Source organism: Balearica regulorum, chromosome 1 (assembly GCF_011004875.1).
Source record: "Balearica regulorum gibbericeps isolate bBalReg1 chromosome 1, bBalReg1.pri, whole genome shotgun sequence".
NCBI lineage: Eukaryota > Metazoa > Chordata > Aves > Gruiformes > Gruidae > Balearica > Balearica regulorum.
The window spans coordinates 26,018,597-26,034,964 of NC_046184.1; the positions used below are offsets into that span (position 1 = coordinate 26,018,597).

A 16,368-nucleotide genomic window follows, 5' to 3' on the forward strand; every position below is an offset into this window, starting at 1 on the left:
ACCTCCACTCTTACGTGCTCAGCTGCTCATTCCTGCCCCTGCACCTACCCCTTCCCTTGTGTTAACACAGAAAGATTGGGAACCTTATCCTAGAAACTAGTCCATTAAAAAAAAAAAAAGTTCTCCCATCTGGTTCATGAGTAGCTGCAGGCAGGGAGAGGGATGCTTAAGTTGGCATTGCTCCTGGAAAAAATTACTGTCATACTATGCTCTCACCAGTGTTTCTAAAGAAAATTTAAAATATAAGCTTGAGTTATTTCAGATCTAATAATGAGTGGGCTTCTTGCTTGTCCCAGCCACTCCCTCCCTGAAAACAGAGCACTCTGGACTGCACAATAGCTAAAATCTCTAACTTAACAGTTATGCCAATATAAATTTTGAATTTTAATCTCTTTTAATCAAATAACTCTCTCTGAATCACAACATCTTCTTTTGAAGAAAGCATATGTTTTTCTTTACATTTTTTCCATAATCAGAAAGCTTTAAAATAACAGAAAAAGAAAAAAAAATAAGGACTCAAAGTCTTTTTTTAAGTTTGGGGCATTTTTGTTGTTTTCTGAAAAATTCAAAACCAATGAAAAAATTCTCACTAGCTTTAGATCTGAGAAGGTTAAAGAATGCAATGCACAATTGCTCCTGCAATGGATATTCTTTTATTCTCTGAAAGGGAAGTTAACTTTGCAGATAAGATAGAATCTGGTTGCTGATATAATTAGGCTGTATATTCAGTGCCAGAGATGCACTTTCTGTGTGTTTTCAAGCAAGGCACTCAAACCCAGAACTGCCAGGAAGGTTAGCTGCTGCTACAACGAGCACTGAGAAACCTAAGAGTATGCACATGGCACCCGCAATGTTCTCAGGACTGAAGAGGTGGGTGGATTGTAATGGGGGTCACACCAAACCTAATGCAGCTAATGGGAAATACAGAAGAGAGACTAGTATGCTTCAAGCCTGTTCTACTATAGGGCAAGTTCTTTGTTTCTCTCCTAAGCTTTTTTAAATTTACTTTATGGACCTTATTTAATATTTACAAGGTTCTTTGAAATCTTTACATGAAAGCACTAGGCAAAGACTAATTCATGTTTCGATAATTGACAGTTTTTATGTGTACTATCTGGTGTGAAAGGCATTGTAATTGTAACAGCACGCAGTTTAAAATGAAGTAAAACTATTTCATTTTCCTTGGGAAATTTATAACTTGAGCTGAAAAAAAATATAAGTATTCTCATACCTTTCATAACAAAAAAAAAAAAAAGAAATTACTTTGATTTTTTTTTTAAAGGCTTCTTCCTTTGTAAAGGGTTTTCTCATCTCTACACGTCAAAGATTACAGTAAGGTTAAATATAGCTATTTTATTAGGCCTAGGTCTTAATTGCTTTTTCATCAATGGAATTTTAGCTGACAGGAAGAGAAATCAACATCTTGTTGCTGGCATCTTGTTGCCAGCTGCATTGCAGCCATTTGATGTTACACAGTCAGCAACGCTATACCAGTATCTCATCATTGGCTCTGTTGGACTTCTTATGCTATCTGGACTCTAGCAAATGAATATGATGAAAGGGTTTATAAAAATATAAGAGATAATAGTACTTAAAAATAAGGTCTTTATAAAAATCAGGGAAGTTTTTAAAGCTGTTCTTCTGTAAGTCTGTTCTCTTCAGACAGAAAGCTGTAGGACAGCCAGAGCATCAGCCTGCTGCACTGTACTGATTCTGGAAAGTACTTTTTCATGTTTTGTGCAAATGCACAGACAAACACATACACACTATGGCTATAAAATATAATATTAGCTATCCATTACTCACAATGCAAAACTGAATAAATAACTGTATTACTAAAATAAAAAAAAATAAATTAAAAAGACCCACAAAACCCACATGTGGCTGCAGGACACTATAGGTACAAAAGTTCACGGTGTCAAACAAGGTTCCCTAAGTTTCAGTTACCAGTTACTTTCTATGACTGCAATGAGGCAAAGGTTAACAATAAAGAGATAGCATCCACACATTTTAAGTGAGACATGGATAAATCTCTTTGCATTTTAAAGGTAATGGGCACTGCAGGAATGAATAAAATATTCTGTGCTTTATGACAGTGTGTACGTAGTCTGGGATCTTTCACGTGAGGGTAATGCTGATACCCCTGTCTTACGAGCTCATTGATCTTTGCTGCTTGCTTTGCATTCTGCCTATCTTGGTACCACAGCTTCACAGGTGATAATGAAATGGCACCAGTTCTCTCAAGGACACCTACTTTGAATATTGTCAATAATTACACAAAATTAAGTTAAAGCACAAACCAATAACCTCTCCATCTGCAGTTCAAGCAATACTGTCAGAATGCAGAACACACAATGAAGGGCAACCAAAGCTGCTGTAGGTGCTGTGGTGATGCCACTGTTTACCCCCTACTAATTTGGTTTTAATGAGGATATTATAGCTGCTATCAAAAAGTAGAGAGGACAATATTTTTCCCCTTTTAGGGGCTGCAAGGCTTGGAACCATACACTTTTTAACTCAATAGCCTTGAAATTAATCCAGGATTATTCAACTGCATGAGAATTGTTAGGAGACTGGAAATGACATCCCGCGCTCTGTCTTTTTATTGTAACCGTCCTTATAGTATCATCTTGCAGTGAAACCTGAATATCCTAATGGGATTAAACATAAAAGAAAGTCAGGAAAAAAAGTCACTGGATTAGAATTTTAACTGAAGCCTTCTGTGAGAAAGACCACGCTACTGTCCGTGACCTTTCTCTCCCCATGCATGATCCCAGTTGTGCCTAGTCAAGTGTCCAAAGGAGACTCCATCAGTTCACACTGTGTTTATCCTTTTGCTCCTAAAACAGGTGTCTTGTTACTAAGAGAACAAGCATTTGTGCCATTGATCAGGCTGTATTAACCCACCCTTCAAGAGCACATAATGTTCTCTGGTATGAAAAGCAGAATGTAATAATGCTATTTAAGACCTGAGTTTTGTATTGATAAAAACCATCACTCTAAGCAAAAGTTGATAAATTATCTTGTAGCAAATAGGGAAAAGGGGAAAAAAATGCAGGCTTTTGAGTGTTTTAGAATGCCATTTCTATCTCCAGCTCCAGCCTGCCTTTGTTTTTGAAATGCACTCTCTGATAAGTTTGCCTTTAACATATCTAAAAAAAATGTTGGTTTAGAATCTCATACTGTATCTTCACAGCCCTCATTAGATACCACAAGAATGCTTTTCATCTCATTTTTACTCAAAACTCCTGAAGTCCTCCCTAGCTCTGAACAATTATATTAATTAGAGAGCAGTTTTTCACAGATGAGCAGAAAACTGAGCTCAATCAAAATAAACTTCTAAAACACATTTCATTTTTATCATTCTAGATCTCTTTGCCTTCACAGTGCTTCAAAGATTCATATTCAGTCTCATAAATGCTATCATAAAACATTAACAACAGTGTGAACTCTAGTGTGGGAGGATGTGTATGAGGTTGAATTCCTGTTCCTACATCCAGATACATGCCCTAAATTGGGTGACAAGAGAAGCTTTCCTCACATCTTCCCAGTCAGTGTGTTTTCCTAGTAGTATAACACCAGCTCAACCTACTGCTGCTCTCCTTTTCATACTAATTCACACCTAAGGTGTCAGGCTAATTGCTGTATACCTGAACTAAAATCTTAGGTCTTACATGTTTTTATTCTTGTTTGTATTACTGTAGCAACTAGCAGATCTAGTGCTGAGCCAGGACAAAGAGCCAGAAGATGGTCCTTGACCTTTCGAGCTTGTAAGATAAGTGTAAGAGAAGAGACAGCAAATAGGTAGAGTGCCAGACAGCACCATAATCAGGTATTCAGATGAGCAGTCAGTAGGCTATGACTACTACATACATTTTCTCTGACAGTTCTGATTTGCAGATTGAGATAATTATTGTCAACATGCAATTTGCTATCAACATTTATAATCTCTTTGGCTCCTGTTGTAAGCCCCAGTGTTTATTTCTCCACAATAAAAAAAAAATCCCTCTTGATCTGTCCCATCATGTAAAATGCTCTGCCTTCTCCCACCCTGGTCTCCCAAGTATGTAGAAAGGAATCAGAGAAGGGAAATAAGTTTTATGGAAAGGATATATCAATATATGAAGATCTTCATAAAGAAGATAAATAAGACAGGATTAGACACTTGACATGGACATGGATGACAATTTCAACTCTATGGTTTTGAAAATCCTGCTTCCTGGTTGCAGAATTAATTGCAGTGAAACCATTCCTCCTGGAGGCTGTATTATTTAGAACGAACCCACCAAACCTTTGAACCTGTCTAAAATCCCACAGGCAAAAGCACTGCCCTTGCTTACGATTTACCATGTCACTTCCCTCTTTGAATTGACTGGCTTATCTTTGCCCACCATATCAAATACCAACTTTCAGTCCTCAAACTTCAGGATCCAAATAGCTGTGCTCCAGCCTGCATTGCAAGTTTTCTATCTTAGGAAAAGTATCTTTATCATCATAGTTTCACTAACTGAAAACTTCACTGTTGCTTTTTTTTCATTATCTTACTTCCAATTTTGAGTTTAATTCAGCCGGAGGGCCCCTTTCCCCCTACAATCCCCTCCTAAGCCCTATAGGACAGATCATCACCTTTTTTTCATTCAAGACACCCACTGCTTCTCAAGGATTGTTATTTGTTGGGAGTAATTTATTTGCATCCCCAGACTTACATTCTGCTAAATGTGATCTGAGTGATAATCATCCCTTCCTTTGGAAGCATCAGTGATTTTTTTCCATTGTGTTTGTTTGTCTTCTAGAATAAACATTTTTCATTCATAAATTATCTAGCAGCATTTCTCTTGAACAGCGATAAACACACTATCATAATAAATATCTTTCCTGGTAAAAGAATTTCCATGGTTCCAATGTCATAGATAGATAGTTACAAAAACTGCAGTCTGCTCACTGCATGGTACTGAGGGACTGTTTCTCACAAGCAAACAGCTCTCTGATGGGTAAGATTTTGGCTGACCAAAGTAAGGATTACTTAGCCTGGACTTCTCAAATGCATGGTAACTGTAACAGGTACTTATGCAGGTCTTTCTTACTTTTTCTACCCAAAAAGTTGTGTAAATGCTGTATTTCATACAATTATAGCATTTAGAACTCAGCTTCTAATCTCACCAAAACTGACTCTACCCCAGCTTTGGCCCATGTACCCTAATTTATACCACTGAATGAACAGAAAACAGTGAAATTCACTATTAATTTGTATAGCAAAAGAAAATAGAGACAATACCTGCACAAACCCACACATCATATAGTCATCAAACAAAGGCAGGCTAGGGCGGTCCTCTCTAAAAATTGTGATTTTGTAGCTGCTCACAACTTGAGGTTTGGGTTGTGAATCATCTGTTACGAGAACAATGACTTTGTTCAATCCAAGGCCAAGTGGGTAGTTAGCAATGCTGCAAGGTAAAATGGGAAAGAAGTGGAATAAACACTAAAGAAATGAAGATTTACACTGCTTTGCCTATGGCAGCTAAATTTTACTTGCTCCTTGAGGCTTCTATTTCTAACATTTTCTTTCTCTTACAAAATACATACAATTTTAAATAAAAAATACATGTAAAATAAGATTCATAAAAACAATTTACAGTTCTTTCAGGAAGACAAAATACTGACAGTGAAACTTAGTGAAAACAGCTTCAGTGGCAGTGGCAACAATTCTGACATGAAACCTGTGAATGAAGCCACTCGGGACAATAACTTCTGGCAGGTCCAAGTTCGTGGTGAAGTCCATAGGGAGACAAACAAGACCAAAGGTGTCAGCTAGCTGTTGAAATTGTCCACTAGCCAAATGTGATGGAGTCCCAGACAAACTGCTCAGTGACAGACAAGAGCAAAACTGGACTGTGCTCTCCTTCCCTTGGCAGGGAAATGAGAAATGCCAAAAGACACAGAACCTGCAAATCCAGGGCTTTTACTTTTCAGTGTAAAGGACATATTGTTATTCTGTTTTCCTTTTACAAGGAAGAAATCTCTTAAGTTTTTCACACATATCTGTGTTGACTGCCAAGACAATTAACATGAAAACACTAAAAAGTTGGGTAGAAGAACTTTATGGGGGATTCTTTTGAAATAATAAATCAAGACTAATTTCTTATTGAAAATACAGGAAGCATACTAGGCATTAGATGAGTAACAACCGTACAGACTCTCTGGTTATTAGCAGGCGTTCTAGGTCAAAGTATCTGCTTCATAGTCAGTCAAAAGATTGTGGGTTGCATAGGCACATCATGCCATGGAGCAAAGCTAGTTCTGTAATGGTTAAGGATGCTTCCTCCCAACCGAATCGTTGTCCCTGCCCTCCCTTTGAAATGTCCAGTGGTCAGCAAGGAAATCTTTTATCAAGTTACTGATGGCTACTAAGTAAATAGGTCAGCTCTTGGTTCTGAGGTACCTGACCCAGGTAAATAAACAGGTTTTGTCCCTCCCAACATCCTAAACCAGGCCATGCCCAAAATGAGTATTGGGAACAATCCCTGGCACATGCTGCTGTCCGTGAAAGAGCTGGTTGGGAAAGCAAAAACTGTGCCGGGGATCATAGTAGCAATTAAACATCATGGATGATTGTGGGTCAGTGCTCAGACCTGATGTTTACTGATGACTTTGCTCTCTCCCCTATCCTCCAGGCTTATACTTCTCTAAAAGATCAGATAAGCTGGGGCTCTTGCTGATGACAATCCCTTATAATATAATTCTGATGAAAATGGATCATTCTGAATGAGTAAACTTGAACTTTGCAGCTTACCAGTACCTGAAGGGGCCTACAGGAGGTGGTGAGAGACTGTTTATCAGGGAGTGTAGTGACAGGATGAGGGGTAGTGGGTTTAAGCTGAAGGAGGGTCAATTTAGATGAGATGTTAGAAAGAAATTCTTTACTGTGAGGGTGGTGAGGCACTGGAACAGGTTGCCCAGAGAGGTTGTGGATGCCCCCTCCCTGGAAGTGTTTAAGACCAGGTTGGATGGCGCTTTGGGCAACCTGGTCTAGTGGATGGTGTCCCTGCCCGCAGCAGGGGGGTTGGAACTAGATGATCTTTGAGGTCCCTTCCAACCCAAACCATTCTATGATTCTACGAATTTATTTCTTCTCTTGGTCCCAACTGCCCTGCTCTGACCAACATCAGCAGACTGCTGGCTGAGGGACAAAGCCCAGTGGGACAGCAGCTTAGGTCACAGTGCAGAATCAAGGCCTGGATACGAAAGCTCAAATTCATTGCTGCCCTGCTGTGTGCAGTGTAATGATGGTCTGTTCCCACCCAGCTTTGATGCTGTGAGTGACCGGAGAAGCCGGGGGAGATGCTAGCAACCACACAGTCTGTAAAGCTAGAGTTAATTATGGCTTGACAACATATCACCATTGCCTCTGGGACATTGACAAATAAATGCAAATTTCTGAGTGTTGAACTACCCCTGCCTTTCTTGTGACTAATCTATAGGCATTCTCTGCTTTTGGAAACACAAACCAATTTTGTAATATTCTGACATATTTCCAAAGTTAAGAATACTTTTAGTTTTTACAGTGATATTTTGTTGCTCATACCTTGGTCCTTTCTTCTCGTCAAGGTGTACTTGGCATTGACAGTTAGAGGGTTCTGCTCCTATCTTCACTGTCACCATGTCGAATGGGACTTCTGCATAGTATTCCTTGATCTTTGGGTTAAACTGAGGATTCAAGTCCAGCTGTGGACTGGTGAAGATCTGCCTGATATGAGATAGGGTATCTTTATCTGTTCCAAGAAGGCATCAAAGAAAAAACTGTGAAATGTATGAACATTTTCAAGTAACATGCAACTTCTGGCAGATTGATAACACGTACAGTGGCAAGATTTTTTAATGCCTGGTCACTCTGAGACTGACAATCCTCCTGTAAGTTCTTAATGGAGTTTGCATTGGCACTTGAGAGAAATTTTCAGACCCTGGAGGGATTTTAATCATTCAGTGCCCAATGACTCTAGTCAGAGTCACAAAACTCAAAGTCTGAGTAAGCCTTTGAAAATGCAAGGATTAGGTCTGGGAGATCCTGTCTCCAGTTGGTTAACTGAAACTTAAAGAAGAGTTAGGCCAAAATTCATAACCTACTTAGGTACCAGCCCGTGTACAGGGTTTATGTACATGTGTAATTGCCAATAAAAATCAAAATAAGTTAGACATAGTCTTACTGTTCATAAGAACAAGTCACATGGAGATATCTAGACCCATGGGGTCATTTGCAGTACAGCTGGAAGAATGATTTATTAAAATTCCTAAATCAACAAATTCCAGCTCTTTCCCTGTGTATGAAATCTCCACAATCAAATCCTATTTGCTCAAATGTATCCTTTATTTTGTAGTGTTTGCCAAATGACTCATGAGAATAATTATTTGCTGGCAACCCACTTATGACAAATATTTTAATCCAACCAGATTGGATTCAGATTTACAGTATAATTACACATTCAAAATTTGCTTTCCACATAGTATGTGTTTAAAACTGGGAACTTCAGAAAATACACCAGCCAAGAAACTCTTTTACTATAATATCCAAAAAATCTTGTGGCTTAAAACATGGCTTAAAAAGGTCATAAAGGATGCAAGCAGTTCTATGTGGGCCTTTTCCACCTCGAATTATCTGCCTTGAGAAACAAAACAGGGCAATATCAGCACTCTCTTGCATAGATTAAAATGTAAAGGAGGTTATTCCAGTGGAAGAGCAGAATTTGGACTAGATTTGTAGGGGAATAGAGGCTAGTAACTTGACACACTGAAGCCATTTAAAAAAATCCTACAGGTGAGTATAAACAGTTCTCCAGATCCTGTGTGCACTTCAAGTTATCTCACTATTAGCTTAAAAATGAGGGGGAATTTTCAAAATAAAATTAATTGAGTTATTTTCAAAATAACATTGGATAAAAACAGAATGGTGATGCCAGTCCACCAGCCTCTGACTGATGCAGAGGAGTTCCTGGAGGCACTTGGAGTTCAGTAACAGGGGGGAAATGAGGCTTAATGGGTAGAAACGCCTTTCTGTCACAGAGCAATTGTTTCACGTTTATAAAGTGACCCCTCAGACAATGTGTCAATGAGGAAGGCAGCAGAAAGCATTGCTCCCACCAAAGACAAATATACTTTAAATCTTTACAAATCTTTAAATATACTTTAAATATTCCTACAAGCAGATAATTTAGAAAAACTCTTCATCTCTTAAGCACCTCTTTAAAATGCCATCATTGAACTGAAGACTGGCCTCATACAAGGCTGATTAAACTCCATACAAGTTTAAAGGTTATTCCACAAGAACAAATGTATGCTGAAGTTCTTGGAAATAAGGGGCAAAAGTCTATTGAAGAGCTGCAAGGGATCAATGAGTGCTGGAATACTCATATTAATATGCACGCATAGCAATGTTTAACATTGTGCTTGAGGCTTATTTAACATAATAGCCCAATTATTGAGTGATTCATAAACATTCTTGCTACTTAAAAATCTTTTTTTTAACATCATAGCCCACAGGCACTCCATTCACTGAAAGGTTATGTAGTAAAACCCAATAAATTTGTTCAAGTAATCTCCCTTCTTCCCTCTTAATGGACTAGAAAGACCTTCACTTACCATAACTGCATTGTCTTTCTTTAGTCTTACTGGAATAATACAATGCTGAAAGATAAACGGAAATAATTAATAATTATTTGCTCTAAGCCTGATTCACAGTCACATAGGAGAAGAAATCCTCACTGTGTTAATTATAAAAAATACAGAGATCTTTGCTTTAGGATCATGAACAGTGCTCATGGGCTCAGCAGAACGACTTACACAGATAAGGAAGAAATTAGTCTTTTCTATGTAGTAAGCCAAGACCTTCCAGCTGGAATGCAAAACAATGTAATCTAAATCATACACATTATCAGAAGTAGTGCAAATAGGAAAGACATACCGTATGTAAAAGATCATACTCTGATTCCTTACCTTCATGATTCTTCCTGAAGTCAGAAGGAACATTCTGCCTAAGACTCGCATTTTCTTGAGAAGAATTCCTGTCAATTCAATAGCAGACATATTTTTACATGAATGGAAGAAACAGAATCCATGGAATATTTTTCAAAAATTTCTATACAGTAACCCATGGCACATGGTATTTTAATATTCTCCAAGGGAAGATGAACCTTCTGGATTCACGTTCCCAGCATTAGCAACGTTACCTGAATGAACATGACAGAAAACACACATTCCATAACAAACAGTAGCATATAACATTAAAAAAAAAAAAAGAAAACCAGAAATAAATTTCAAAACATAGCTGAATTGCTGGGAAGAGTGGATATAGCCAATAATAAAATAATCCAAATCATATCTCTTAACTGTTTGTATGCTGGTTTTATATATATATTTGATGTTAAAGCTAGACTTTGTTCAAAAAGATTTAAATATAAATTAAGCCTGTGTCATGGTGATTATCTGTGCTGAGGTTAGCATGAAGTTATATAAAGGAACATCTATGTGTTTTGATTTGTTTGCTAATTCAAAACAAATCACACAATCAACATACAGAGTATATATATAAATCCTCAGTGAAAAAAAGACAAGTCAGTTGCAATAATTCATTAACATAGTAGTGGTGTCTCCATATTGCTAACTCTGCAGATTTTTTCTTTCATATAGCATTTAGAAGAAGAAAGGCAGTAGGCTCCTCTCCAATCCATGTACTAGCTGATAAGACATTTTCAGAGGTGCATTAGCATTTCTTGAAGCTTTCACATTTTTTTCTTCCCAGTGTTTTCCCTCAAAGTGCTCATACAGCAGCTTCTTCCCAGATACTGCTGCCCATTCAGCCTGGGTTTTGAAAGACACAAAGTCACTGTCTGTGCCAAGGAAGGGAGGTGGCAATATTGTTCTGTGCAATCAGTCATCGCTAATGTTTCAACAGGAGTTGCTGAAAGCAATAGTGAAGTCAATCATGGTAAAGGGTAAACTGTCCCAATAATAAAAGAGAGATTTCTGCATTATGTCACTGAGATAAGGAAAGAAGCAGCTGGCAGATCTGTGTGTGTCTGTGTGTGCATGAACATGTAGTTTTGAGCTTACACCACCCTAATTTCATGCACATTCATGACCTCCTTCAAAGGAGGCACTTAACAAACTATTAGAGAGTTTGTTTTCCAAGTTATAAGTCATTTTTCACCCCTCATTCTGCTTGCCAAGGAGGTAATGGCTAACACCTGTCAAATACAATTTTTCCCTCCACTGTTCCTTTCTGCACTGCCCAGTCACAAACCCTATTGTAAGGTGAAAACAAGATGTCTAAACTCTATAAAATGCCAGACTTTTGTTTAGCCAGAGGACACCTGAGGAGTGTGGCAGCCACCACCAGTGCAAGGACTCGGCTTCCAGAGAAACTGCATGACCTGCACATGTCAATTCTGTAAAGAGATGGCGATTATCATCAGACAACATTGAGACATACAATAACTCTTTCTAATTACAGCAGGTTATCAGAATGCAGTATTTAGAAATGATACTACAGCAAGATACTCAGATTACTGTATTTATCTCTGCTGAAGACTGGACTTTTCGATCATCAGCACCATCAAGTTTTCCTTTGTCCAAAGTCCTTGCAGCCAGCAGGACTGAGGAATGATGCAGTTATGAAGCTCTTCCTCAGGCAGAGAGCGGCTGAGATCCTAGACTCTGCAGAGTCCTTTCCTTCACACGCTGTTACTCAAGGAGGGACCTTCATCTGTATGAGCGGCCTCTTATTTACTTAGTATCTCGGAGGAGCTATCAAGCACAGATGTGCGCATTGCATACACACTTTGCAATTAGCTCTAATGAAACTAATGACTATATGTCATTACCCTAAGTGAATGAATGCTCGTGAATGTACCTTTCGAGAGATCCCCACTGTGTACATCACAAACTATTGACAGAGAACCTGTCCTTTAGGAATCCCTCTAATTCAGCAAATGAACAAGCGAAAAGATTGACAGCAGCAATAGTAATGTAGCTATGATGGTCTAAGAAATCAGAGACATAAGCAATGAAGGATGTATAGAAATGGGTAATATCTTTTGCAAGATTAAAACATAAAAAGGTAAAAATCTGGTCACTTTTGGGGCCTCTGGTGCAATTTTTAATAGGTCATAAAGTCAATGTTGAGATCATATTTCAGTATTTAGCAGAGTTATGAATTATATTTCTTTAAATGGTGCTGTGTAGGTGCCTCTTGAAAATGAGGAGCCACCACAGGTAATTTTCTGAAACATGATCAGTAGCAGTTTTTCTTCTGTTTGATTAATTGGCAGTGTGAGCTCTCTGTTTTTGTAGTGTTTGGTTGGCTTCAGTCACAGAGTTTCCATGAGGGCGTTTGGTTCACTGAATGAAGTATCTTGTGCTGATCAAAAGAGAAATACAAAATTGCATGCTCAAGAGTGGGATTGGTTTCCTGGCACTCAATCCCAACTATGTCTTGCCTGCCTGCCTGCCTTCCTTCCTTCCTTCCTTCCTTCCTTCCTTCCTTCCTTCCTTCCTTCCTTCCTTCCTTCCTTCCTTCCTTCCTTCCTTCCTTCTGTCTCTCATCCTTCCCATTGCAGATCAGTGATCTTACTCCAGACTTCCTTGCTGTTCTCTTCTTCTGCTTCATAGTCCGAATCATGTTTGTTTCTCAGTCTGCCCAGGTGATGAGTATGACCAAGTTAAACTCCAAGAAATTATTTTCAACCCAAATTCAGTTTGAGGGCTCCTGCTTCTATTTTGACATAAAAAAGGACTTGCATATGGGAAGCTAGTAACACTTCTCCAAATATATCAGCTGATTTCATAAAAGCATTTGCAACTTTGTTGATCTGCTTACACTTTTGTCTCATGCAAATGCAAAAGGGTTAGCTTTTCTCACTAATCTGATTCCCCCTGCTACTCCGCTGTCTGACACAGCCAAACATACTTGCTGCAGTACTTCATAGCCTGTATTCTAAAAGACTATAATGATGTATGTCTTAGTCATATCACAAGTTGAAACTGCAGAGTTGAAAAACAGTGCACAATCAATGCAGAGAATTTATTTCAGTGTACATGTTAGGTAGTACTACTCCATCACTTTCAAAGAACTTTGTCATGTGTTATACCAATATATCTAAGATGGTCATTCTCACCTAGGCTGTAACCATTTCATTATAGTTTGAGATACGTTTCTAGAGTTCTTCTTGCTTCTCCTGTGGAAGGAACTCGGAGAGTTCACTAATACCATTTAAAGTTTCAATATTAATCCTATAGATCAAATGGGTTAAGAAAAGTACACCTGGAACGTTCTTCAAATCCTGTCTCCATGCTATGGATGGATTCATGATCAGTGAATGGCATTAACTGCACAGAACCTAAGTCAGAAGTTATTCTTTTTCCCATGCTTGTCTGGTTGGACAGTCAGGTATGCAAATCACTGAATTTTGTAAATGGAAATATTTTGCATAGTCAGAGAAATAAGAACTGTTAAATAAATCAATTGAACAACCTGGCCTTAACTGAAGAAATTCAGGAGAAGTGTTCTGATATACAAACTCATCAAAGCTGGGAATCTCAAAAAAGATTAATCGAAGCTCAAAGAAAATGCATACCTGAGTTATTTGGAGAGTAAGCTCCACTAAGCTCTTTCTTCCTTGCAATTAAGTATAATTACATGCATATCTGACACATGTATCACCATCATATGCATGTAGCTATAGGAGTGGAAGATTATGATTTAGCAATGTCAAAACACATGGGGTTTTATGCAGTGAATGAACAGAATGGTGTTATTAGCTTAGCCATTGCAGAAAAATACAGTGCAAAGAAGCAGATTGGCCTATGCCCTAGAGAAAGGTCATGGTACTTCTACATAGTTATACACATACAATAAAGTTCAGCTTGAAGAAAAAAAAGGGGCCAAGGGGCTTGCTCAAAGTGAGTGAGTGGCACAGCTTAGATTAGAACAGAAAGCTGCTAAAGATTGGTATGCTTTGATATGCAAACCTAAATATTTTGGCAAAAGGGCAAAGGCTTACACATGAATGCAAGCAGCTGCATCTTTGAGTTACTTTTCATGGAGTGGCCTGCAGTAACAACAATAATACTTAGCACATTCATGGAATTGTGTATTTTCAAAACACTAATAAACAGTTACCTAGCACAGTGGTAAAGTATAAGCTTCATTTTATAGCTAAGCAAACAAAGACATAGATGACAATTGACTTGCTGAAAGCCACACTCAATTCAGTGAGGAACAAAATTAAAACTTAAGAAATCTTACAGATGCTGTATATAATCACTATGGTATTGCCTAAGCAAAATGTACAAAATAATGTCATTTGCCCATTTTACTTGAGACTCGGTGGAATTGAGCACACACATTTTCTAATGTGCTTCCGTTCCCAAGCCCTTGTTTGAAAAATAATATATGCCTGTAGTCAGTAAAGAAGTATGGCATATACATGTATGAAATGTCATTAGCCAGGACAGAATGAGCACAGAAAACACATTTTTTACAAATTTTATACTAAACATATAGTATACCACAACTTTTCTCCATCCCTTCATTAATTCCTTACTCCCTCTTTTCTTTCCTCCCTTTCTTCCTCCCTTTCTTCCTTCCTTCCTTCCTTTCTCCCTCCCTCCTTATGAAAGTTAAAATCTCCTGCCAGAAGCTCAATGGATACGAATTGTCATTACAATATTTTTCCAGCTTTTCGAAAACAGTTAGAACGAGGATCACAGAGTATGGTGTTCTTAGACCTGTCTCTTATTGGACAGAAAATTTAGAACCATTTAAAATTATAAGTCCCTTTCGGAAAAACCTTCACTTAAAATTTTATATTTTCTTTGCAGTTTTGCTGAATTTATTTGGTGAATAAATTAAAAGATGGTCTTAACCACGGTAAGCACTCCTAATTTTGAGTTTACAGTTGTTCAGAAACAACCTACTTTATTCTCTTCATATTTCTTAGAAAAAATTTTACTGTAGCTTCAATTAAGTTTTTAACCCAGAGCCCTCTCTATTAATGAGCAAAACCATCCTATGTAGAAAGCTAGCTGCAAATCTAATGGCAGAATGGCTGACAGGGCACCATGATGGGATGATGGATCTTCATCACAACTGCTTTAAGTACACCTACATCTACTGAAGGATTAAGTTTTATGGTGCTCACTGGAGCTACTGCAATTAATATAATTTGAGAAACTACTCCTGAATATATCATATAGCTATCTTACCATTCAGAAAGATTTGTATGTGCCTCTTTAGTCATGAACTGGAATTGTTCAAGTAAACTGGAAAGCAACCAATGCACAGTCAGGACTGAACCAAGCCGCCTCATTGGGTCTACCATGTGATAAAGGTCGCGCAGTAAAGTTTGAATCTCGGGTGCAGTGGAAGGGAAAAGCTGAGAAGAGAGACACTGATTAGCAACTATATGTTATGATACTTGTACAACACAAAGAAATGAGAAATGATCAGAACACAGTGTATATAGCATATGGATGGATTTATATTAATGGTCGTTCCCACATGTGTAGAAAATGACTGTCTTGCCCAGACTTGCAAAGCAGGATTACTAGTACTGACATGGAAGTCTAACTCCTTTGCCTCTGATTCAACTTTCAGATCTATTCAACTCAAAGCCTCATTAATCTCCAGCCCTGATACTCATCCAGGAGGTCTAGAAGAAATCCTGGTATCATGCAGACTTTCTGAACAACAGATCCAGTTGCAGATCTTTTATTTCCCCAATACTTGTCATTAACTGCCATGCCTGTTCACAGACACTGATGCTTATTCCTCCATGAACTCACTTTAAGTGTGAAGATGACGACATATCACATATTCCACCTGCTTTTTTTGCCACTCTTTCATTTATATGTATTCCCTGGTCATGATCTGAGTGCTATGTTCTCTCCAGTTCTCCCATTCACACCTGCTTTGCTGAATTATAATTCTATTTTCTGACCAACTCATTAGTCATTTGCATAATTTTCCTCCTTTTCCTTTTATTCTATTTTCTGATCTCTGTTTCTGCTTTAGCTGTGCTGGTTTTTGCTGGGATAGAATTCATTTTCTTCATAGTAGCTTGTATGGGGCTGTGTTTTGGGTTTGTGCTAGAAACAGTGTTGATAACCCAGGGATGTTTTCGTTCTTGCTGAGCAGTGCTGACACAGAGCCAAGGCCTTTTCTGCTCCTCACACCACCCCACCAGCGAGGAGGCTGGGGGTGCACAAGAAGTTGGGAGGGGACACAGCTGGGACAGCTGATCCCAACTGACCTAAGGGATCACCTCCCAAGGTCAAGAGAGGTGATCCTGCCCCTCTACTCCACTCTTGTGAGACCCCACC

General features: G+C 38.4%; 1 protein-coding gene across 3 annotated transcripts in view; it reads right to left on the reverse strand.

Moving 5' to 3' along the window:
* Window positions 1-16,368, reverse strand: part of CPED1 (cadherin like and PC-esterase domain containing 1) — a 152,357-nt gene that overhangs the window by 65,593 nt on the left and 70,396 nt on the right. For 2 of the 3 annotated variants that reach the window (XR_012833709.1, XM_075743350.1), the window contains exons 11-16: window positions 15,253-15,422; window positions 13,164-13,223; window positions 9,985-10,052; window positions 9,631-9,675; window positions 7,583-7,769; window positions 5,276-5,444 (exon numbers count right to left, since the gene is read on the reverse strand). Coding sequence is in view for 2 of the 3 variants with exons in the window: in XM_075743350.1 (XP_075599465.1) it covers window positions 5,276-5,444; window positions 7,583-7,769; window positions 9,631-9,675; window positions 9,985-10,052; window positions 13,164-13,223; window positions 15,253-15,422 (699 nt within the window). In the remaining variant the exon portion in view is untranslated. The remainder of the gene's footprint in view (window positions 1-5,275; window positions 5,445-7,582; window positions 7,770-9,630; window positions 9,676-9,984; window positions 10,053-13,163; window positions 13,224-15,252; window positions 15,423-16,368) is intronic. The other variant, XM_075743360.1, reaches the window with a different exon arrangement.